Source organism: Barbus barbus (genome assembly GCF_936440315.1).
Source record: "Barbus barbus genome assembly, chromosome: 48".
NCBI lineage: Eukaryota > Metazoa > Chordata > Actinopteri > Cypriniformes > Cyprinidae > Barbus > Barbus barbus.
The window spans coordinates 17,002,363-17,026,834 of NC_136726.1; the positions used below are offsets into that span (position 1 = coordinate 17,002,363).

The 24,472-nt window shown below is 36.5% G+C and overlaps 1 protein-coding gene across 1 annotated transcript in view; it reads left to right on the forward strand.

Annotated features, from left to right (window-relative positions):
• LOC306866841 (low-density lipoprotein receptor-related protein 5-like) overlaps positions 1-24,472 on the forward strand; it is a 74,230-nt gene that overhangs the window by 37,437 nt on the left and 12,321 nt on the right. Inside the window, exons 9-13 of the mRNA XM_079412226.1 lie at positions 17,244-17,460; positions 18,368-18,657; positions 20,275-20,501; positions 22,315-22,499; positions 22,583-22,906. Coding sequence (XP_079268352.1) covers positions 17,244-17,460; positions 18,368-18,657; positions 20,275-20,501; positions 22,315-22,499; positions 22,583-22,906 — 1,243 coding nt within the window. The remainder of the gene's footprint in view (positions 1-17,243; positions 17,461-18,367; positions 18,658-20,274; positions 20,502-22,314; positions 22,500-22,582; positions 22,907-24,472) is intronic.

A 24,472-nucleotide genomic window follows, 5' to 3' on the forward strand; every position in this document is an offset into this window, starting at 1 on the left:
AAAAAGACATAGATAAAATACAATTAGAATAGATAGTGCTAGAGTTAGAGGGTCAAGTAAAGATGGAACAGATGAGTTTTTAGCCGTTTCTTGAAGATGGGTAAGGATTCGGCTGCTCGGATCGAGTTGGGCAGGTCATTCCACCAGATGGGAACAGTTAATGAAAAAGTCCTTGAAAGTGTTTTTCTGTGTTTTTGGGATGGTACAATAATTCGTTGTTCACTTGAAGAACGCAAGCTTCTAGAGGGCACATAAGTCTGAAGTAAAGAATTTAGGTAAAGGGGTGCAGAGCCAGTGGTGGTTCTGTAGGCAAACATTAATGCCTTGAATTTAATGCGAGCAGCTATTGGTAGCCAGTGCAAATTGATGAACAGAGGCGTGACGTGCGTTCTTTTCGGCTCATTAAAGATTAATCTTGCAGCGGCATTTTGGATTAATTGTAGAGGTTTAATAGAATTGGCTGGAAGACCTGCCAAGAGAGCATTGCAATAGTCAAGTCTGGACAGAACAAGAGCCTGAACAAGGAGTTGCGTTGCATGTTCCGAGAGAAAGGGCCTGATCTTCTTAATATTATATAATGCAAATCTGCAGGACCGGGCAGTTTTAACAATGTGGTCTGAGAAATTCAGCTTATCATCAATCACAACTCCAAGGTTTCTGGCTGTTTTTGAAGGAGTTATGGTAGATGAGCCTAACTGGAAGCTGAGATTGTGATGAAGCGATGGGTTAGCTGAAATTACAAGCAGTTCTGTCTTAGCTAGGTTGAGTTGAAGGTGATGGTCCATCATCCAGCAAGAAATGTCTGATAGACACGCTGAGATGCGAGCAGCTATCGTCGGATCATCAGGATGGAATGAGAGGTAGAGTTGAGTGTCATCAGCATAGCAGTGATATGAAAAGCCATGTTTCTGAATGACAGAACCTAGTGATGCCATGTAGACAGAAAAGAGAAGTGGTCCAAGAACTGAGCCCTGAGGCACCCCAGTAGCTAGATGTTGCGACTTGGATACCTCACCTCGCCAAGATACTTTGAAGGACCTATCAGAGAGGTAAGACTCAAACCACTGGAGTGCGGTTCCTGAGAAGCCCTTTCTCAATAGGGTTGACAAGAGGATCTGATGGTTGACTGTATCAAAAGCAGCAGACAAATCTAGCAAGATGAGTAATGAAGATTTGTCAGCCGCTCTTGCAAGTCTTAGGGCTTCAACAACAGAAAGCAAGGCAGTTTCGGTCGAATGTCCACTTCTGAAGCCAGATTGGTTACTGTCCAGGATTATTATCTGTAAATAATAATCTAAATATTGTTCTGTTTTTCACAAAGCTATTGCATGACTTCATAAGACTCGGTATATAGTGCATGAATCATATGAACCGCTTTTAAGATACTTTTATCATGATTTTGTCTTCTTTCTGTAGCTTGAAAGCTTCAGTCTCGAGTTACTATGCATAGACCTACACAGTCTCCAGAAATTGTGGATGTGAGTAAATGATGACAAACTTAATTTTTAGGTGAACTATTTCTTGAATGATGTAAATGGCCATTAAAAAATGTTTTTATCCTTACATTTCACTACATAGACAGACATTTGCCTTTGTGGTCAACCACCTGACGTCCTCACCTTCACAATACAGAGCTCCGGTGTTTCAGGTTCACAGCCTCTTCTCTTAAATGACTGAAAGATAATTTTGAATGTGTGCCAAGAACATCCCCTTTCATCTCAAGTCCCGTACGTCTGAAAAGGAGGCTTGATTATTGGCACTTGCAATGTAAGGTTTTTTCCTTAAACAGTATGGGAATTGTGGGGCTTTCATTTCTGTCGGTCTCGCCGTGTGTTTTCGCCTCTCTTCCGAGCAGTCAAACTCACCCCCTTCTTCACCCCACCCCTTTGAACCCTTTAGAAGTCGCCGCAGACCCCTCAATTCACCCTCTCAGTGTAGAGATGTTTAAGATAACTCATTTGACTGATGTGCCGTCCCTGGTGTAGAAAGTCCCCTGCTTTGTGGGGCAATTATGTAGATTCTGCTTTCACAGAGTCTTTTGTGACCCTGATTACGAAGTGCCACGGGTGCCCTCTGGGTTCCCATAAAGACAAATATGTAGAACAGAGTGAAGCAGAACTTGCGCAAAACAGGAGGGCTTTTTTAGAGTTGTCTCAAGCAGAGATGTAAATATTGTTGAGGGAAACAGTTTGTACACTGGTCTGAAGAGGACATCATTATAGGGTAGTTTGCTCTAACTGTATTGTTTGCAATAAATAAATGTGTACTGTATATTTATTTTGCATATACAAATACACACACATGGTATATACACTCATCCGGCCACTTTATTAGGTACACCTGTTCAATTGCTTGGTAACACAAATTGCTAATCAGCCAATCGCATGGCAGCAACTCAATGCATTTAGGCATCTAGATGTGGTGAAGACGACTTGCTGAAGTTCAAACCGAGCATCAGAATGGGGAAGAAAGGGGATTTAAGTGCAATGGTTGTTGGTGCCAGACGGGCTGGTCTGAGTATTTCAAAAACTGCTGATCTAGGATTTTCACGCAAAACCATCTCTAGGGTTTACAGAGAATGGTCCGAAAAAGAGAAAATATCCCGTGAGCGGCAGTGGTTAGAGATGATAGAAAGGCAACAGTAACTCAAATAACCACTCGTTACAATCAAGTCAAGTCAAGTCTGCTTTATTGTCAGAATCTACTTTATTGTCACAAGGTATGCAGAATACCATCTCTGAACGCACAACACGTCGAACCCTGAAGCAGATGGGCTACAGCAGCAGAAGACCACACCGTGTGCCGCTCCTGTCAGATAAGAACAGGATACGGAGGCTACAATTGTTGCTGACCATGTCCATCCCTTTATGACTACAGTGTACCCATTTTCTGATGGCTACTTCCAGCAGGATAATGCACCATGTCACAAAGCTCAAATCATCTCGGACTGGTTTCTTGAACATGACAATGAGTTCACTTTACTCAAATGGCCTCCACAGTCACCAGATCTCAATCCAATAGAGCCTTTGGTATGTGGTGGAACGGGAGATTTGCATCATGGATGTGCAGCCGACAAATCTGCAGCAACTGCGTGATGCTATCATGTCAATATGGACCAAACTCTCTGAGGAATGTTTCCAACACCTTGTTGAATCTATGCCACAAAGAATTAAGGCAGTTCTGAAGGCAAAAGGGGGTCCAACCCGGTACTAGCAAGGTATACCTAATAAAGTGGCTAGTGAGTGTGTGTGTGTGTATATGTATATGTGTATGTGTATGTGTATATATGTATGTGTGTGTGTATGTGTATATATGTGTATATATACACACATATACATTAGAGTTCATCCCACTCATAGATGTCAGCATAAGTATTGGGACAGCTGAACATAAGGCAGATATAAAAGATTAAAAGCTATTATTTAGTTGAAGATCCCTTGCACACAATCACAGCAGTGAGTCTGTGACCCATAGACATCACCAGACTCTTGGTCTCATCCTTTGAAATACTTTTCCCAGCCTTTAATGCAGCCAATTCCAATTGTTGATTGTTTTGGGGAGTTTCTGCCTTTACACTCCTCTTCAGCGGGTGAAATTCATGTTCAATCGGATTTAAATCTGGAAATTGACTTGGGCAATCTAAGACTTTCCATTTCTTTGCCCTTATAAATTCCTTGACTGAACTGGCAGGGCGTTTTGGGTCATTGTCCTGATGCAATATGAAGCATTCTTGAATATTGGTAGGCAAGATGGTTTTGTATCCTTCCAAATTCATTCTGCTACTGTCATCATACATTAAGTCATCAGTAAAGATGAGCGGGCCTGTTCCAGAGGCAGCCATGCATGCCCATGCCATGACACCACCTCCACCATGCTTTACAGATGAGGCTGCATGCTTGGGATCATTGCAGTTCACTTTTTTTCTCCACATTTTTGTTTTCCCATCACTTAGATAAAGGTTCATCTTTGTCTCATCGGTCCATAAACACAGTTCCAAAACTCTTCTGGCTCACCTTTGTGCTTTTTTGCAGACTCTAATCTTGCCTTTTTATTTTTGGTGCTGGTCAGAGGTTTGCATCTTGCTGTGTAGCATCTGTAATTCTGTGTCAAAGTCTCCTGAGGACAGTAGATTATCAGAGCATCACCCCAGCATTCTGGAAGTTGTTGGTGATTTTACAGACACGTCTTTTAGGATTCATTTTCACAGCTTTTATGATTTGTCTGTCATCAACTACTGTTGTTTTCTCAGCCGATCAGGTCGTTGTTGGTTGCTGGTGTCGCTGGTGGTTTCCAAACTCTTGATTTCTCCATGCCCTTTGTTTTTGCCATAGCTCTAATTGACTTCCTCTTTTCTTTTAGCATCAAATTGCTTGCTTTTCTCTCAAAGTCAGCTCCCTCATCTTCATCCTGGTTTGTGTGTGTCATCATCGAATGCAAAATTCAGAATACAGAATTAATGGATATAACTGATACGACACATTCCCTGCTTTTAATATCTGAAGAATTAATGCAACAGGACACAGCTGATCACTTAGAAAGACCTGTGAGGCAACTGTTCCAATACTTATGCTCACATCAGATAGAGGGATGAAACTCTAAAAGTGCTGAACTTCTTAGCTGGTAAAACATCTATGTGTTGAATCACCCAATAATAAAATGTGACATTCTGTAGTTTTGTCTCATATTCATCTTTTAATCATATTTGTAAATGTCTTGACTCCACAGCCAACAGAGCAATTTTGTCTTTACTGTTCCCATACTTTTGGAGGGCACTGTATATACTCACTCACACACTCTCTCACACACACACACACGGAGCGTTGCAATCGCTTTCTTTATGTGCGCGGTTTTATCGGTACTTTCGCTTTCAAAATCGATCACGTTCAGCAAGCACAGCCCACGAGTGCCCCCCCTTGGCGCCGGCCCTGCTACTAGGCTATATCTTATGAGTTTTTTAAAGCCCCTCATATAAAGCTTGTCACATGTTAGGACAAATTGTATTAAGCACTTTCTCCGTAGCAGTTCAGTCTGTGTCCTACCTAGATATTTTTTAAGATGCGCTCGTATCAATCTGTATATCGGAATTAACGGTATTGCTTCATTCGTACAAACTCGATATACCGCCCCGCCCTAGTGTATGTGTGTATGTATGTGTATATATTTATAAATTGATAGCATATTTTTACATTATTTGTATATTTATAAATTTGTTGTTATTAGTATACATATTGTTCTTTTATTAACTTATTTTTACAATAAAAAATAAATACAATAAAATATAACAACTTAATGACAAATAGATTCTAAATAAAATCTGAAAAGTTATAGATATATGATGTATACCAGTCAGCCCTTTGTATTTCATTTTGTTTATGTAATTTTCAGTATATTTATTGTGTATTCTGTCCATTCACATTGCTTAATAGCTACATTCTTCCCTTTTTCCCTTTCCTAAAAGTCTTAATTTTCCTCTCAATAAAGCCATTTGACTACAATGAATCCTGAAGTGCATTTTGATGGCCCTTCAGTATAGCAACACCGTGACAATGAAAAGCAACAGCTTGAAAGAGGGCTTTATTTGCAGCGGAACGATGTGAGGTGGCCAAGGGCTCGTCTGCTGATGGATGCTGGCAAAAAAACATAAGTGTGAAGAGGATCAATAATGCTTTTCTCTAAAGTCCCCCCAAAGTGTTTGCACCAATGGCCCTGGCACATTGTGGCTGGCAGGAGCCGTGAAACTTGATTTGCGCAGGGTTTTTCCAGCGAGGGGCCTCTCGCTAAAACATTGGCCATGCTAATGATAGCTCCTTTGTCTATGAGTTAGCGGCACATCCAAGGCGCATCAGAGCGAGAGCTGTTTTGATTTGGACGGTAGTGGTAGAATAAGCTGCTTTGAAGAGGCTGCGAGCTTCAAATGCAGCTCCGCTTACATGCGGTTCGTACAGGTGATGGATGTCCCACACAAGTCTGGCAGACATCCAAAGAACTTCCTTCCCTTGCAGGAAGGAGGCATATTATAGTACGGTTGAATAGAATATAATGTACAACTCAGTTGCACACATACACATACATTTGTCGTCTTGTGTAATATAGGGCAGAAAAACTAACATACAGCTAGTGTCCATGACGTAGGTTCAGCGACTAGTCTCTGTTCTAGTTTTCTCACTAGAATTTGCTCAAATGCAACAGAATTGCAAGTTTGCGCCTCTGTGCAGGCCAATTCCAGCCAGTGGTAGTCCAAGCCAAACAGCACTATAGTTAATTGCCTGGTAACAGTTTGTTGCTGTTGCTGGCTGTTTCACCATGAGGTCTTAAACTTTGATGTTCCAGGCTCCAAGGATACACGGTTTCACTTGAATTATAGGGGTATAAAAGACACCTGACTTTCGTAATATTTTCCATCTCCTGTGGCCAGCGCCGCGAACACTCTCCAGCAATTCTTTCAACTCATGCAGTTTTTTTTTGTCATTTTGTTTGAGAAAACAAAGCGTACATTTTACGCTCAAATGTAAGATTTTTACAGGCCAGCAGGGCTTTGACGGACTGCAGAAATGCTTGAAATTACTGTTTAGCATGATGCATTAGAAGAATAGATAGTTGTGTGTGCATAAAGTGTTTTAATGGTTACATTTTAAAATACCATCAAGTCGGTTTCCCTTGAAAAAGAACCATTAGCATTTGTTTAGAGCACAGCGCTAGATTTGCAGTGTTGTGGCATCCATACTTATTATAATAACATCACCTTGTAGACCTCCCTGATGGTTTGGACTCCTTGGAGAAAATAATAACAAACCAAATCCAAAATCTCTTGCTTTTCTTCTAGAGGTTCGCAATATATTGAAGGCATAGTTCACCCAAAAATGAAAATTGTCATTAATTACCCTCATGTCATTCCCTTCGGAACACAAATTAAGATATTTTTGATGAGATCCAAGAGCTTTCTGACCCTGCATAGACCGCATCGCTACTATCACGTTCAAGGCCCAGAAAGGTTGTAAGTACATCGTTAAAATAGTCCGTTACATCAGTGGTTCAGCTTTTTATGAAGCTATGAAAATACTTTTTGTGCCCAAAGAAAACAAAAATGACTTTATTCAACAGTTATTTTCTCCCGTGTCAATCTCTGCCGTCTTCAGCCTCTGACTGTTCTAATAATATATAACATGACATAATTTAATTTTTATGATGTTGCTGCTATTATGATTATCATATTTTGTAAGTGAACATTTTTATCGTTCCGTGAGTTAAGATTTGATCAGATTGCTTGTAAACATTATAAAGTCCATTTTCTAAGCTTTTATGCAACACTGAACGGTTTAAAACATAAAAAGTAAATCTATCAGTTGTTTTATCAACTACAAAATGCTGTTTGTCACTTATTATTATTGCCCTAGAAATGTTATACGAGTGCTTCATGCTTTCACAAGCGGATTCTCTTTCTCTGTTTTTCTCACATTACAAGTGAGACTGGTGAAAGTGTAGCGTCTGGAACCCTCGGCCTGGTTTCACTCAGCCATCCTAGTCGTTCCTGTCCTGTAGCTCGGTTATTGCCACCACAATCCATCTCATTTCCTGAGGGATGTTTGCCACTGTCCCACATCTGTCAGTGGGACGGCAATGAAGGAGTAAGACACCCAGCTCTCCGCTCCTGTTCTGGAGATGTTCACGGATTATTAACGTAATACAGCAGTGGTTGTTCCAGTTTTTTTTGCAGCAGTGTTGTGGTAAGCAGTCACCGGCAGCTGTCGACTCACAATGCATCCCATATGTACCCCTGAGAAAACACATTGTTTCCGAATTTACAGCCAATTGAGACACCATTTCAACTTGTAGCTTTCTGGTCGGGTTAGACAAACCTTTGGCTGTCCCAGGTGGAGCAGCATCCTACTGTAGACAGATCAGGGTGGGAACATTTAAAGCTTACATGAGTCAAAGAACATTGCTTTCAGTCAGGGTGGTGCTTGATAGGGGTTTGTGAAAGTGATCCACGGTCTGTTAATGAAAGACACTCCGCTACACTACAAATAAAATATTCTGTCATTAATTACTCACCCTCATGTCATTCCAATCCCGTGAGGCCTTCGTTCATCTTTGGATCACAAATTAAAACATTTTTGATGATCCAAGCGCTTTCTGACCCTGCATAGACAGCAACACTACTAATACATTCAAGGCCCAGAAAGGTAGTAAGTACATCGTTAAAATAGTCCATGTGACATCAGTGGTTCAACCTTAATTTTATGAAGCTACGAAAATACTTTTTTTTTGCAGGTCTTGCGGGTTTAGAACGATATGAGGGTAAGTAATGATGGAATTTAAATTTTTTTGGGTGAACTATCCCTTTAAGACTTCGGCTGATCTTCAAAACACAAATGATGATATTTTTAATGAAACCTGAGAGGTTTCCGCCAATCTATTAACAGCCTAGATTACCAAAAAGGTCCAAACCCAAAATATATCAAGCAGTTTAATCCATGCATTGTGAAGAGATACGATTATCACTTTGTATGATGAACCACAATTTATGTTTTTGGGTGAATGATCCCTTCATAAACTGAGGAATTGTATGTTGGGTTATGGATAACAAAAGAATTTGTATTGCAAATTATTTAATGTAAATAATAAATTATTAGTAATGAATGTTTTTGGAATTATATCATTAAAAATAGTTCAGTTATTTAGTTCTAAATGTATATGTATGTGTTTGTGTGTGTATTAAAAGTATTTTAATAAGTTGCCAATTTGGCACCGATTTCCTTGTGGGTGACATTGTGGCGTTGCGCTGCAGGCATCCTGAGGTCGAATCCTGACTCAAGGACCTTGCCGATCCCCATTCCCGATCTCCATTCCCGATCTCTCTCCCACTTCACTTCCTGACAGTTCTAATCTGTCATATCCTAATAAATGGCAAAAATAAATAAAATAAACTTTAAGTGTTTTAATGATATTTTAATATAGTAATACACTATTTAAAAAATTATTTTATATATATCTGTGTATATATATATATATATATATATATACACATGCATGCATACATGTATACATATATATACATTGACATTTATCTCTTATATAAAGTTAAAATTACATGTTGCTTTAGTATGTGAGACAGCACACCAAAATAAGTGTACTATACAAATACATATAAACATTGACATTTATCTCTATCTCTTTTTTTGTAGAAATTTCACTAATTTTTTGTGTGAGCAAAGAGAATATTATTGATTTTTATTTGTTTTTGATGCTTCATTGCTGTCACATTTATATAAACTTAAATGCAGCATTTATGGCAGTTTAGGTTAGATGAATGCTTTCCTCTCGACTGTCTGACCTTCTCATCTTACTGCTCTTTGTCAAAACATAAGAGCTCCACTCCCCGAGTCTGGGCGTGTGAGCTTTTTATTTTTTTCTCCCAAAGAAGCGTTGGATCTCTGAAAGTAATGTCAGATATCCACCGGATGTTGATGTTTTTACTTATGTTGGCCTGTTTATGAATCGAGTAAACAGGATACCAGCATTTTTGCGAGGTTGGTCTACGTGTCTCCTTAAATGCAGAGATGGTGCCAGCAAGATTCAATGGCATTACGTCCAAATTGAAAGCGTCACAGACTCAATGAAGCTAGTGTTTAACATGTTAATTGACATGGTAACTTAATTTAAATTTCTGTTTACATTGGTCTGTCTTTTGTCTTTGTCTTCAGACCTTTAGAACATCTTATTTGGCAAGTTAAAATATTTCAAATATAATTTTAATTTCGCTTTTATCTCTCAAAACATCCAAAAAAGGTCTCAAATGTGGCTGTTATAATAAATATCAGAGCCTGACTGTTTAACATGCTGATTTCTGTTGTATGCTGTCAGTTGAGGCCATGGGAATGATAACTTCCCTCTCGTGGGAGCCGTCAGCAAGCAGATGACCTGCAGGAACATGAGTCGATATTTTTGCAATTTCACAACCGTCAAGTAGCATCTTTCTTTCACTTTTTGATCCACCAGCGCTTCTCATCAGGAACTTTCTCAGCGTTTGTCTCCACAAGCTCTTTCAAAGTCAGAGGAAGTGCAGACGCAGTGCCGAGCAGAACGGAGAGGCATAAGGATTTGGAAGAGAAGCAGCGGCCGATCATTCTGTTTGAATTAAGGCTGTGCTGTTCTTGGCCTACACAAGCAAACAACAGATAAAAAGATAATATCATCCACAGCTGAGTCGGCCTGTCAGAAGAGCTGGCTAAACCTCAGGTGAAATCGTATGATGTTTCAAAGCTCATGCAGAAAGGAGAGGTTCTTTTGCAGGATTTTATTCTTGACTGGGTAATTGAAAAAGTCTGGCAGGTGACTCCTCAGGGTTTGGCATCCAAGTGGATGTGTATATTCTATGTTACAAGGTTTCACCTGCGCCGTCCAATCATTTTGACGCATGAACACTCTTTAATCCAATAAACAACAAAGAAAACAGATGTCCCTCTCTTATCTCAAAATGTATTCTAGTTTATCTAGAGTGAGTTTCTCAGTTTATGTTGCTATGATGACAAAAAATAAGCAAAATATATAATATTTATAGAAATATATTTAATATTTATGCAAAATTTATCATTTATAAATTAATTAATATTTTGTAAATATGACTATAATAGTTTATTAGTAAACTACATTTTGTAAAATGTTACATTTTATGCATTTTATAAATTTAAAAATAGATTTTTAATAGTTTAGAATAGAATGAATAGTTTTCTATTAATTCTCTAATATATACTTGCCATTTTATGCATTTTTTTCTACTAAAACAGCTTGGCATAAATATTTTGGCATAGAGTGAGACTTTTTGTACTTACTGTAAGTGACTTTTTGCAGACACTCGACTCACACAATGAAAATGACAAAAAGCAATCCTGATGCGTTAAACAGCCTTTATGAGTTTAGTATTTCTGTATTATACATAGAAATGTTTTTTTGATGAGCTCAGCCTTCATTTAATTCTGTTGTGTCCTTCTCTCTTTTTCAATGGCTCTGTGTTTTCGGAGGCCATGCTGTCACCTCGTTTGCCTTCATATTGAATTTGCTTGGCACCCTGGTGCCAGGACACTTTTTACAATCTGGCTTTGAAGAAAGAAAAAAACCTCAGCGTCTTGACTTTTTGTCGTTATTGATGAGACTTTTTTGGGGGTCTTTGTTGGGTACTTTTTATGTTTTTACTCATCAAAATTAGGGTTTGCACTCTGTATTCTCAGCGCATAAGTCTCGGTGAAGTGAAAAAAGGCAGTCGGAGAAAAAAGACACACCCTTCTTTCAATTTCGATGGCCATGTCTAATTGTCTCTCTAAAAAATGAATAGCATTTTTGTAAGCGAGAAGAAAGACTCCTGCTGACAGGAGGACTATCAAAGTGCAAGTTTTGTGGTATTTTGTATGAATTTTCAGCATCCTTACTCCAGTCTTCTGCGTGACATGATCTTTCATTCATTCTAATATGCTGATTTGCTGCTCAAGAAACATTTCTTATTATTATTCATGTTGAAAACTGATGCTTAATATTTTTAATTAATTTTTATCATTTTTATTATAAATTATGTGCAATTATTATTATTAGTTAATGGTTTATTTCAGCGTATTGATATAATAACTGATAGATATATTCAGAAAATATAAAGAACTACTTTAACTACTTGATTTAGTTATTTTTGCACTTCTTCATTCCTGTTAGCTACGCCGCAAGCGCATTCAGCTTCTCTGTTAGTGTTCTATATACTACTAGTTTTTAGCATTGTATCGTCCTCAGTCCCCCCAGTGCCTGCTTTTGTGTGTTTGGGTGACCTCCAGAGACCTTCCTGTGTTTGCTGGGGTCTAAAAGGGGTTCGGCAGCTGGCTGCTCCTTAAACACACACAGCCTCTGTGTGTACTGGCAGCCATGCGTTTCTATGGGCCTCACCTTCCCCCAGTCAGTTTCCCCTCATTTCACTCTCCCATCCCCCTTAAACACTCCAGAAATACTCCAGAAACATCACTGGGGTTCTAAATTGATCCGCTGGAAACTTGATTCTATATGGTTTTGCGAGAGATCAGAGAATTACATTTGTAGCACTCCACCCTTTCCTTTTCACTCAACTCCCGCTGAAACGAGCAAGCTAGATTGAGTTCGTAGAACGGGATTTGAGGAATGCTGCTGGGATGCAGTGGCGGAAGTGGACAGGAGGGGTCAGTGCAAGAGGAACAATGTCCATCGCTGTGCAGAAAAGGGGAAACAGATGTCGGCAAGGTATGCCATCCAATAAAACTCCTGATTACACAAGTGGAAAGAATTCCTATTTCACTTAAAGGCGGCTATGGGAAAATTGGGCCAAACCTTGCTTTTCTTTTCTCAAGCTTCTGAAGCTTGAGAAAACAATATGTGTAGGCCTAAACCTTAAAAACAGTCTTGGGAAGGTTATTTCGGAAATATAATAGTTACACAAGATACCCTATTTAAAATGCAATAAGTAGTGTAACTATTTCATTTACTTTTATTACTTTATTATTCATTTTCAAGCATTTAAGCCAGGCAGGGTTAACCTTAAAGTAGTATTTAACACTGATTACTGTCAGTCATTCAAAATCCTTTATCACTTGAATTAAAATGATACAAATGTCATTTTAGAACACCGTCACCACAAAATCTGTTTTTAGCACCCCTTTTTTTACTTTCAGATCTTTCTGAGGTTAAATACTGATTTAGAATCATATATTGAAATCGAATAAGCATGGCCTATTGTGTCCTAAACTCCTGGACATTGGTGTCTCATATTTTAGAGCAGTCAATGCAATTTAGGAAAGAAATCAATTAAATCTGTATGTGTCAAAATATTCAGATGTAACCCCATTTGTAATTGTTAACATTTTCACAAGTAACCGTTAATAATCTGTTAATTAACAGATTACAGTTACATTTATTTTGTATTTACATAACTTTGTTACATGTTACTCCCCAACACTGTTCAAAGTTAAAATGGTAGAATCAGGTTGGTAGTGTTTATTTGATCAAAAATGCAGTACAAATGTGAAATATTTTTTCTCATTTAAAATAACTGTGTTCTGTTTTAATAGATTGTAAAATATTATTTATTCCTGCAATAGCAAAGCTGAATTTTCATCATCATTACGCAGTCTTCAGTGTCACATGACCTTTCATTCATTCTAATATGATGATTTGGTGTTAATGAATCATTTCTTTTTATCAGTTGTGGTGCTTAATATTATTGTGTCTTACTGTCCCCAAACTAAATGATAGTGAATATCGAAGTAATTTTGGAATTGGTTCATTTGTAGAGTACCACACCAGATGCCTGACAGGCCTCCGGGAAGGTCCATGGGTGTGTTTTGTGTCTCTGCTCTGCATTGGTGCCATAGAAACACCATTTTGTCACGTCATGTGTCAACGGCTTTGTGAAGGAGGTGGGAAAAACCAAACACTTTTGTAGTCTGGGGCCCCTCCTCGGTTGAAAACCCTGTCGTGGCCTTTTCGGCTGACAGAAGGCAGCTTGAAACGCATGTTCACATCACCTCCTTAGGAAAAAAAAGAAAAAGTATTGTGGTGGTACTGTGATAAAGCGATGGTGTAAGTTCTAGCCCATCTCATCATGCTTCTGCAGTGCTGTAGGCCTCTAACCTTTCTCCAGGGTTGAGAAAAGTCTGCATCCCACAGGAAGGCGCCAGACTTAAACCCTTGAGACGTCTATGTGTTAGGAGGAGTGTAAGAAAAATGTACCATTGTGGTTTCAGCCCACTGTCTGTGTCTGTTAGCATTCCTCCAGAGTGTCAGCGTCTCCGCTGTCTCAAACTGTGAGGAAAGAGGAGGCTTTCACAAGAGCTTCAACTTCCCTTCACATCTCTTTCCCTTCTCCAAGTACCAAAACACCACAATCCATCCGCAAGACCTCCTTCTCTGTTAAAGAAATCATCTGATTGTGTTCAGTAAGCAATACTAATGTAGTGTGAACTGCATGCACAGTATTATATACTGTGTACAATTGTTTATAAAAAGCTGTGTATGTACACAATGTGGAAATGTAAACTTTTTTTATTACTCTTAAGTCAATTGTGATGCAGTGTGCAAATGTTTGATCTCATTTCATGTTTAGTTGAGAAAGTTGCATCCAGATATCATCTTGGAAATGAATGATTATAGGTCCTCAAATCTTAGATACTACATATTAATACAATTCTTCTTCTTTTTTTTATTTTTAATATAAACTTAAATGTGTGTGTATAAAAATACATGTATATTCACATATATATATATATATATATATATATATATATATATATACTCCATAAATAAACATGAAATATGTGTATATATGAAGAGTTTGGTTCCAAAACGCCATTTTTAAAATAAAATATTTTTTTCCGCCAAAATCAGTATTTTAGCTGGTCGTTATTGAAAAGTAAATTTTTAATTTTACGCAAATATCTGCGATATCTGCCGTGTTATTCTGTCATGTTTTCTCCCTTTCTTTCCAAACCGCAACAAACCCCAGTCTCCCTTCTCTGCAGAATGCGATAAAACTGCTCAACCAATCACAGCGCACCATTCCACGCACTGTAGACAGTAATGGCGGTGCTTTGAATACACCCGGCATCCTAGTTTTCCTCATCTACTTTGTACTTTGTGATCAACAAACAAACAAAATTAGGGCTGCACGATAAATCGCATTTATGATTGATTGTCATGCGCATCTCGTCAGTAAAGCCGGTTCTGTAATCCGCAGTAAATCTCCTTCACGTGCTTTCAGAAGGAGCAGCATTTAATACACAGAGCTGTAGATCACTGACAAGATACACAATATCGCGTTCATAATCGCAGATGAATACAGTGTAAGTGCTTTCAGAGACTCATGTGTGGATCAACTTACTTTGTGTTTTTTCAACAGTTTCAGTATGAAAAATAACTTTTATATTGATTCAACGGATTTATTGCATTTTGAAAAAAAATATATATATTTTATTTATTTTTTTCAAAATGCAATAAATCCGTTGAATATATGTCATGGATTTATTGCATTTTGGGGAAAAAATAATCAGTTTTTATAATACATCTTTGAAAATCAAAATCTGGATTAGAATTTTTAGTGTTATTTTAACCTAAAGATGCTGTGAGAAAATTTGAAACAGAAAATAGTGGTTTCCATCTTGCCACTTTCTTGGCAAAGAAAACACATTTTTACTCAAATTAATCAAAATGGATTTATAGCGTTTTGGAACCAAACTCTTCACACACACATATATATATTCATGTTTATTTAGGGAGTATATTCTGATATTTGTTATAGTGTGTAAGATGGTATGCAATATTAAATGGAAACTTTTGGTTGTGCTTGACCTCATAACTTATTTAAATCCAGTTTTGTTTAAAAAAAATGTCTTGTTAAATGTTGAAGTCAAGAATTATTTTTTTTTTTTTTCATGTATATTTGTCACTCGAAATGGAAGTGTGTACTTGATGCAGAATGGTTCTACTCAGAATTTAATATTTTTTGCAAAAGTAGCATTGTGCTAAAATACTGTATGGTTGTATGCTCCTTCCAACATAGCCTTTGCTTTCTCAGAGGTGGCAAATATACCTGTTTCCCTCCCAACCCCCCACAAGATTCAACCATAGTGCTGAAATTATTGAGAAAGGAAGGTGCTAATTTAAAATAATGTGCACTTATTTCTTTTCCATCTCTCTTCTTGCTTTCTTTACTGAGACTGATAGTCAGCCACTCCGCAGGCCTTCATTACAGAAATAAATCAGGTGGACACTCCTCCCTGGCAGCCACCCCAAACCCAAAACCCCCTCCACCGGTCCTCACAGGAAGAACTCTGTGTTGGGAAAGACAGCGCACAGGAAGTCTTTGTTCGGAGAGCTACTTTACCCAGGAACAATATGCTGCATTAATACGCCCGTCACTCAATCTTGACCTGCTCGTTTGAGCGTTTATAATCTCATTCATCATTCAGGGAGAAGACATGATAGAGTAAACTGTCATGGGTTTCATTTGGCAAACAAAGACATCTGGCTGCAGGCGGTTTGAAAATAGTAAAAAAAAGCTTTCTGCATTTCTTAGTGTCTGATTGCACAGGTATAGGATGTCAAAAACTCCCAACAGCTTTTGCAACATAAAAAGCATGGATGCTTTCCAGTAATGACTTCATGATGAGTACGTTACATTTATTAAAAAGTCTATATATAATAAAATGGAATGCTTTTATCAACGTGAATTCAATAAATTGGTGAAAGGTGCTTTCTGGTATTGGAAAAAGAAAGCAGGTGTTTGAACTCGGATCGATTGCAGGCCTTCTTAATAAGCCTGGATAAAGCTAGTAGCTTTCAAGGTTTTTCGTTGCAATTTTTTGCCCGTTTCAAGCTTTTTCCAGAATGTATTTGATTAGGTGGGTAGCATTTACTGCAACTGACACCCGTTCTCTAAATGTGAAAAATGGAAAGCCGTCTATTTTGAGAAGTAGTAATGTCAGGACGGTTTCCAGAAATGGTAATTGCAACCTTTTCAGAAACAAACCCAATTCCCAGCAACCCACTTGGTTTCAACCTCCCATCTGTCACTTTCTCTTGCTTTCTCCCTCTCTCTTTTTTTTTGTTTGTTTTTTTTTAATATTCAGGCATGTCCTGGCTCCACTCCCTATATCAGTTTGCGTTATTTTTCTCCCTGTAATGCAACCCTTGTGACTGGAATCTTATTGTGTCACGTTCACTGAAATAGGAATGATTGTGTAGCCTTTCTTTAGTGAAAAAACACTAAATGTAGAGATTCAAAGAGTCATGCTCAAGCTTGCGTACTCTGTAATGACTTAAAATAGCTACTCTTTTGGCAGTTACATATTTGGTTGGGGATTTTTTTTTACACAATTGGGAAATCCTAGCTGGTTTGGATTAGGATACTGCAATTATGGCAGTTCAAATATCAGAGTATTTGGAGATCTGTCCAATGGTGCATGTGGTGTACAGCTGTTTGGCGAACGTAAACAGATCCAGGCTGATTTGTTAATTTGTTTCCTGTTTTCTGCTGTTAATTGAAACTGTTTGATCTGGCCACCTACAATTGTCAGTTTTCTTAAAGAGATAGGCTTAGTTCATTTAAACATAAAAACTTATCATCCTAATGTATTGTATGCATTTTCTTTCTTATGTGGAACACACAAGGAGATGTTCACGCTGTGAAAGTGAATGATGACCAGGGACAAAACCTAATTGTTGTATTTTTTCGTTCTCAGGTCATTAATGTGGATGGCACTAATAGGATGACCATTCTAGAGGACAAACTACCTCATATCTTTGGTTTTACGCTGCTGGGAGAGTATATCTACTGGACGGATTGGCAGAGGAGGAGCATCGAAAGAGTTCACATCGCCAACGCCACACGTGAGGTCATCGTCGAGCAGCTCCCTGACCTCATGGGTCTCAAAGCTGCAAAAGTCTCAGAAACTTTTGGTAAGATCTTTTACTTTTGATACTATTCTGACTTTAAATACTTTAATGGTCCTCCTGAAGCGTACAGGGATAATGAGCAGTACTGTGTAGTAACTGATTACATGTAATCTGGATTACATTTTAAAACGTTCATAATCCGATTACTTTTGTAGTTACTTTTTTATTAATTACATGATTACATATTATGATGTAGAGCTGCGAAATGCTATCTATTTATTATATCCAGTGATCTTCGCTAATTATTGATTCTAGAAATCTGGACAAAAAATGTCAAACCTGTAACACCTTTGAATTATTTAGAAAAAATATATATCTTAAGTACCTCTGAAATCTTAATAAATTACTTACTGAAATAATATATAATATGCTAAATAAAATTATTTTTATTTGTGATATTTTATCAAAAATTATTTAGTATATTTAAAAACATTTACAAGTATAATTCAGATATATTTCAATTATTTATTCATACTTATGAACAAAAAGTATTATTAATAATACAGTTGTTTATTTTTTTTAAATAATGATGTTATACTTAGAATGTTTATAATTCATTTTAATTTGTTTATAAATAATTTTATTAATAAATACCAGCGTTGTCATTAATTTATACTAATACTATACTAAAACTATTTTAATTAATTGAAAAAAGCTGATATAAAATAAAATATAAATAAACTGTTAAACTAACACTGGTAAATACAAATTATAATGAATACAATAGATTTTTTTTATTATTTGATGATGAAAATATTTGTATATTTGTGTAATATTTAATTTATAAATAGATTAATTGAATATAAAATCCGCAAGATTAACAGGAGGACTTCAGACAGCTACACTATATCACTGGCAGATCAATGCATGTCCATGAAACTGATCCTTAGATCTCCATTTGTGTGTTCAGGCACTAACGGCTGTGCGGAAAACAACGGCGGTTGCAGTCACCTGTGTTTCCATCGGCCTCAGGGTCTTAGCTGCGCCTGTCCCATGGGCTTGGAGTTGCTCAGTGACCTGCGCACTTGTGTGGTTCCAGAAGCATTCCTGCTCTTCACCAACCGCGCTGACATACGCAGCATCTCTCTGGGCACCAACAGCAACGACGTGCCCATCCCGCTCACCGGGGTCAAGGAGGTCTCTGCACTGGACTTTGATGTTTTGGAAAACAGGATCTACTGGACCGATGTCATCACCAAGGTACGGACTACTTTTGTGTGCATCGTCATTTTAACTTTTTAACTTCAATCTATTTGAAAAAAGAACGTTGTGGCGGTGAGCGATTGTGACATTTTGACTGAGTGATTGTACATTAAAATCAAAGTAAAAGTAAACCAAGGATTATGAAAAGTTTAGCTGTCAATTTTTACCTCCGCACTGGAGGATGATAAAATGATGCCATCAGCTTCTAACCCAAAGCAGCTGTTGGGCTCAGAAGTAAACCGTCAGTGGGAAAAGATCTAAAGCAGCCTGTCTTTTTCAATTTTGTGATGATTATGTGTGTATTGCAGTTTTAAGATAACATTATCTTTCCTTGTAAAACAATAAGAATGGTTATAAGAAGATATTTAGAAGTATTGTGCTGGTGAACAGTATGGCAATACTAATCCACTAACTAAACCAGCACTAACTAGCATAAACCATGTCAGACCAGCATGTAAATTCTGAGCTGTTTTTATATGCTACTGACACAAGAAAACCATTTAAAATATGATCTAAAATAGTTAGTGGCTAAATTCAGTTTCAAAAGCTCTGAAGGGCGAACCGTTTTTTAATTTTGTGACACTTATATTTTTTGAGTATGTTATATTAATGTTATATTATATGTAAATATAATGTTATACATTTTAATGTCATGTTTTTAAAGAGAAATATATATATATATATATATATTAAATATATATTTAATATATTATTTTGACATTTAAATTATATGTGTGTATGTATGTGTGAAAAAGTGTTGGCCCCCTTCCTGATTTTTTTTTATTTTTTGCATGTTTGTCACACTTTAATGTTTCAGATCATCAAACAAATTTAAATATTAATCAAAGATAACACAAGTAAACACAACATGCAGTTTTTAAAAGTTTTTTTATTAAGAAGGGAAAACAAAATCAACATTATTTATATATATTATAATAATTTAAATATATATATATATATATTATAATTTAAATATATTTATATTATAATTTAAATATATATATATATTATAATTTAAATATCTTTCTTGAGAAAAATGCCTTAAAGCCTTGATGTTAAAATAACTAATTAAATAAAAAATAAATATAAAACAAATAACACACACACACACACACACACACACACACACACACACACACACACACACATATATATATATATATATATATATATATATATATATATATATATATATATATATATATATATATACATATATATATAAAATATTTAAAAAAATTAAGTGCAACAATTATAAAGCAGTTAGCCCTTTTTATCATTTAATGTTAAAAGTTTATTTATTCATAAATAATAAATGCATTAATCAGTTAGTTAATACATTTTATTCATATTAATTCTGCTAAATGAATAAATGTAAATATTATATATTATATAACATTACATAATTATGTATATTATATAACAAAAATTACTCATAAATGAGTATTACTTTATTTTAGCAGTAGCATGTAGCAGCTTGCTTAACTTCAGTCTTAAATAGCCTTTCGGGCTTTTTTCAAACTTTGTGACAGTTGCACAAATGTGTGTGTATTTATTTATTAATGCTCTTAGCTTGAATATTTAGTCACTTCCTTGATGGCTTTTCTTGTTTAGACTATCAGCAGAGCCTTCATGAATGGCAGTTCGGTGGAATCGGTCATTGAGTTTGGCCTGGACTATCCTGAAGGAATGGCTGTGGACTGGATGGGCCGAAACCTCTACTGGGCTGATACCGGCACCAACCGTATTGAAGTGGCCCGTCTGGACGGCCAGTACCGCCAAGTGCTAGTCTGCAAAGACCTGGATAACCCTCGCTCTCTTGCTCTGGATCCTGCCAATGGGTAGGAACACTAGCTTAAAAATCTGTCCTGCTCTGACTCCTTTAGCTACAATTTCACCCTTAAATTCATTGCATATCACTTTAACCATGTTGCATGCACACGGTTTAGTGTTCACGTGTTCACCCATCCGCTTGTGGTTTGGTTAACCGTAGGCTTCCTCCATTCATGTAGCCTTCTGGAAGTATGCTAATCGATTACCACTAGTTAAATAGCTGATTTAATGCCCTCCTACTCCAACACAGACACAGTCATTGGTATTACAGCGCTTCCTCGGGGCATCAAGTTGTATGTGTGGCAGAAGACAAGTGCCAACATGCCGCAGCCGCTGCATGTGGCTCAGAGGAGTGAAGTCATGTCCTCCAGTGCCCAGCAGGCATTCCTGTGGCTTCTGAGGCACGACTGCCTCTATTAGCCAACGCATTCTTCAGCATTGTCTCTTCTCACCTTAACACTGAGAGGTGTTGACTCAGTTGACTCTTAGCCCAGTGGTGTATTGAGTGGGTTGAGGGGTTGGTTAAGTGTGCTTTTCACTGCTTGCTTACCCGATGGGGGGAAAAGTACCATTTTTGCATTGTTTAACATTGGCAGCTCAGCCTTGCTAATCTTTTAAGTTTTGACCTGTCATACAAGCTTTTGCTGAAGCTAGACTAAACATTTTATTATTATTATTTTCACAAATTAATTTATTTATAAACGAATACATATTCATATTATTATTTTTAAATATGTATAAATATGATAACCTAAGTATCAAAAACGTTTTTATCTGTTTTTGTTAATGTAACTTCATATTAAATAAGTTTATTAATTATTATGATTAATCAATATAATTAATATTGTATTAAATATGTTGCAAATAAAAACGATTTAGCTGTAGCTAGACATTAATTTATAGATTTTATTTATTAAATAGTTTATAAATTAATATAATTTTTTTATATTTTGTGTAAACATAAATATTAGTAACATCAGTATCTAATATGAATATTTTTATTATTAATTGTACATATCATTAATGCTTATTTATTGAATATATATTAATGTATGATTAATTTGCATATTAATATAATAACTATATTAATTACATAGAAAATAAAAGGAATAATAAATTAATAGCACATTTTTATTGTATTTTTATTTTATTAATTTAAATTTTTTACAGTGTCTGTAATTAATTATATTTTATGTATATATGTTGATTAATTTATAAATTAATAATACATATCACTATAATTTTTAAATATTATATATTAAAACATTTACAAATATTAGTAATCAAATCAAATATTTTTTATAGACTATTTTTATAATTTTTACTTGTTATTAAAGATTATTAATTAAATGTTTTAATGTATAATTAATATATATTATATTAATTACATAGCAAATAAAAACGAATAAATTAATAGCACATGTATTTTAGTTTAATTTGCTGTAGCTAGATTAAACATTCATTCATTTACTGTATTTTATAAATTAGTGTATTTAAAAATTTGATAATAAAAGGGTTTTAAATATTTTTTTTATACATGTAAATTAATATTAGTAACTTCAGTATCTATTAATAATTATTTTCAGAATTTTATATTATTAATGCTTATCAAATATTTATTAATGCAAGTAAATTTGGAACTATATAGTAAATTACTCATTAATTCATTGTTTTTTGTTTTTTTTCTGGTTTATCAGCATACCCAGGGTACAGCAGTTGAAAATTAGCAATTTTGGATAAATTTAGCACATATTTGTCAGTGGGTAATGTTCATTCTAGTTTTGTTAGATATGCAAACGAGTAAATGATTTTTGTTTGCAGGTACATGTACTGGACTGAATGGGGAGGTCGACCCAGGATCGCTCGAGCTCACATGGATGGCAGTAACATCGTGACTTTGGTGGACAAAGTGGGCCGAGCCAACGGACTCACAATTGACTTCATCGACCAGCGACTCTTCTGGACAGACCTGGACACCTGCATGATTGAATCAACGAACATGCAAGGTGACAAATCATAGGTTTTAAAAAAATGCCTTTTAAACCATACAATATTAGACCCTCCAATATTCTTTGTTTATCATCCTCAGGTTTGCAGAGAGAGATAGTGGCTGATGATCTTCCTCATCCTTTTGGCTTGACTCAGTATCGCGATTACATCTACTGGACCGACTGGAACCTGCGCAGCATCGAGCGGGCGGACAAACGCAGTGGCTTGAACCGAACAGTGGTGCAAGGGCACCTGGAGTATGTCATGGACATCCTGGTTTTCCACTCCTCCAGACAAGATGGCGCCAACGAGTGTTCGCAGAACAACGGCCAATGCGCCCACCTCTGCCTAGCATCACCCTCTGGAGCCCAATGCCGCTGTGCTTCCCACTACACCCTGGAGGCAAACGGACGCAACTGCAGCTGTGAGTTTTGGCATAGAGCAGTGGCCAGCAATAATATCTGGCCTGCGCCCGCAGCCAGATTGTTTTGATAGCGGCTGGTTCTGAAATAGATTTGTCATGACAGCAACAGTTACTCACAATCAGATTAGGCTATGCGAGTGGAGCATGTGATTTTGAATGGAGGGAGGAGCGGATTTTTTAAAAGTCGGAGCGTTGTGGTTTTCACTCGCTCCGAGAGCGCTCCAGTGCCGCTACATCATGAGCACAATTCATGCCAACGGCCCGTAATATAACTGCATATTCAGTAAGAATTCACGTTAAACATATTTAGCTAGCTAGATAGAGAAGGATCACTTCAATCAGAAAGAATGTGAAGGCTGATAGTTCTCAAGGAATTTGTTTGTTCCTTTTAGATACTGAATATTTTCAGTATAAAAGCATGATTTAAACAAGTAGCTACCACAACACTTATTCACACGCAATCGCGCTCCCAATACAATTATAATCTTTCAGTGCTACTTTCAGTGATTTCGAATAAGTAGAAATCTGTAAGAAATGCATCGATCTGTAGGTAAAATAACTGACGAAAACATACCATTTTCATCACAAACTAAATTTGCACCACAAAAAGTAGCAATTATACCTTTTAAAGCTGACAACCATGTTATTAGCTTGTCATGTGGTAGGGAAAAAGTTTGCACACTAGTGTTCCAATAAGCCACTTTGAAACTCTCCTGTTATTTTATTTATTTTATTTTTTAATATATAAGTTATGAACAGAACTGTGATATTTCAAACATACTGAAATACTTTAGGCGAGGAGCAAAGGCCGAGCGGTGTTTCTGGTATCAGTGAGCGAGGAGTGGAGCGGGAAATGGTGAACCCAGAGCGGAGCTGGAGCGGAGTGATTATTAAATGCTTGGAGCGCGGAGGGGAAATTGTTGCTGCTCCACTCCGCTCACATACTCTGCCGGACACCGCCACAAATGTGGCTTTTTGATAATTACTGTCCTACTACAGGATTTAAACACAGAGTAACCGCTCACTACAACTTACAAAAGACACTGTAACAGTCTGTCAGGCAATTCTAGTTGCATTTTGTATCAATTAATTTCTTAAATTATCCTTTGACTATGTTCTGGCCCACCATCTAGTGGCAATTATTTATTTATTTTTCTTGCCGACCCCTGGCATAGAGGGTTTAGAAGGGAAATGTAAGATGTTCAAAGTTGCTGCATTTTGTACCATTGTTTCTCCTTTGACTTCTAATTGTTTTAGGTCTCAACGATAAATAAATATTTAAATATTCTTCTGGCCGATATGAGCAGGTAATTTAGTTTTTTTTTTTTCTGCCTATATTTTTACAGAATTTATTAGTAGTAATAATAACAATTTTAATAAATATTTGAATTATTTACAATTTATATAATTTGTTATTAATTATAAATATAATTGCAATATGATAATCTCAACAGTGAATTATCAGGGTTCAGCAATAAGGACAACATTAAATCATTTGAATGAATAATAATAATAAATCAATAATATTAATAATAATAATAATTATTATTATTATTATTATCATTA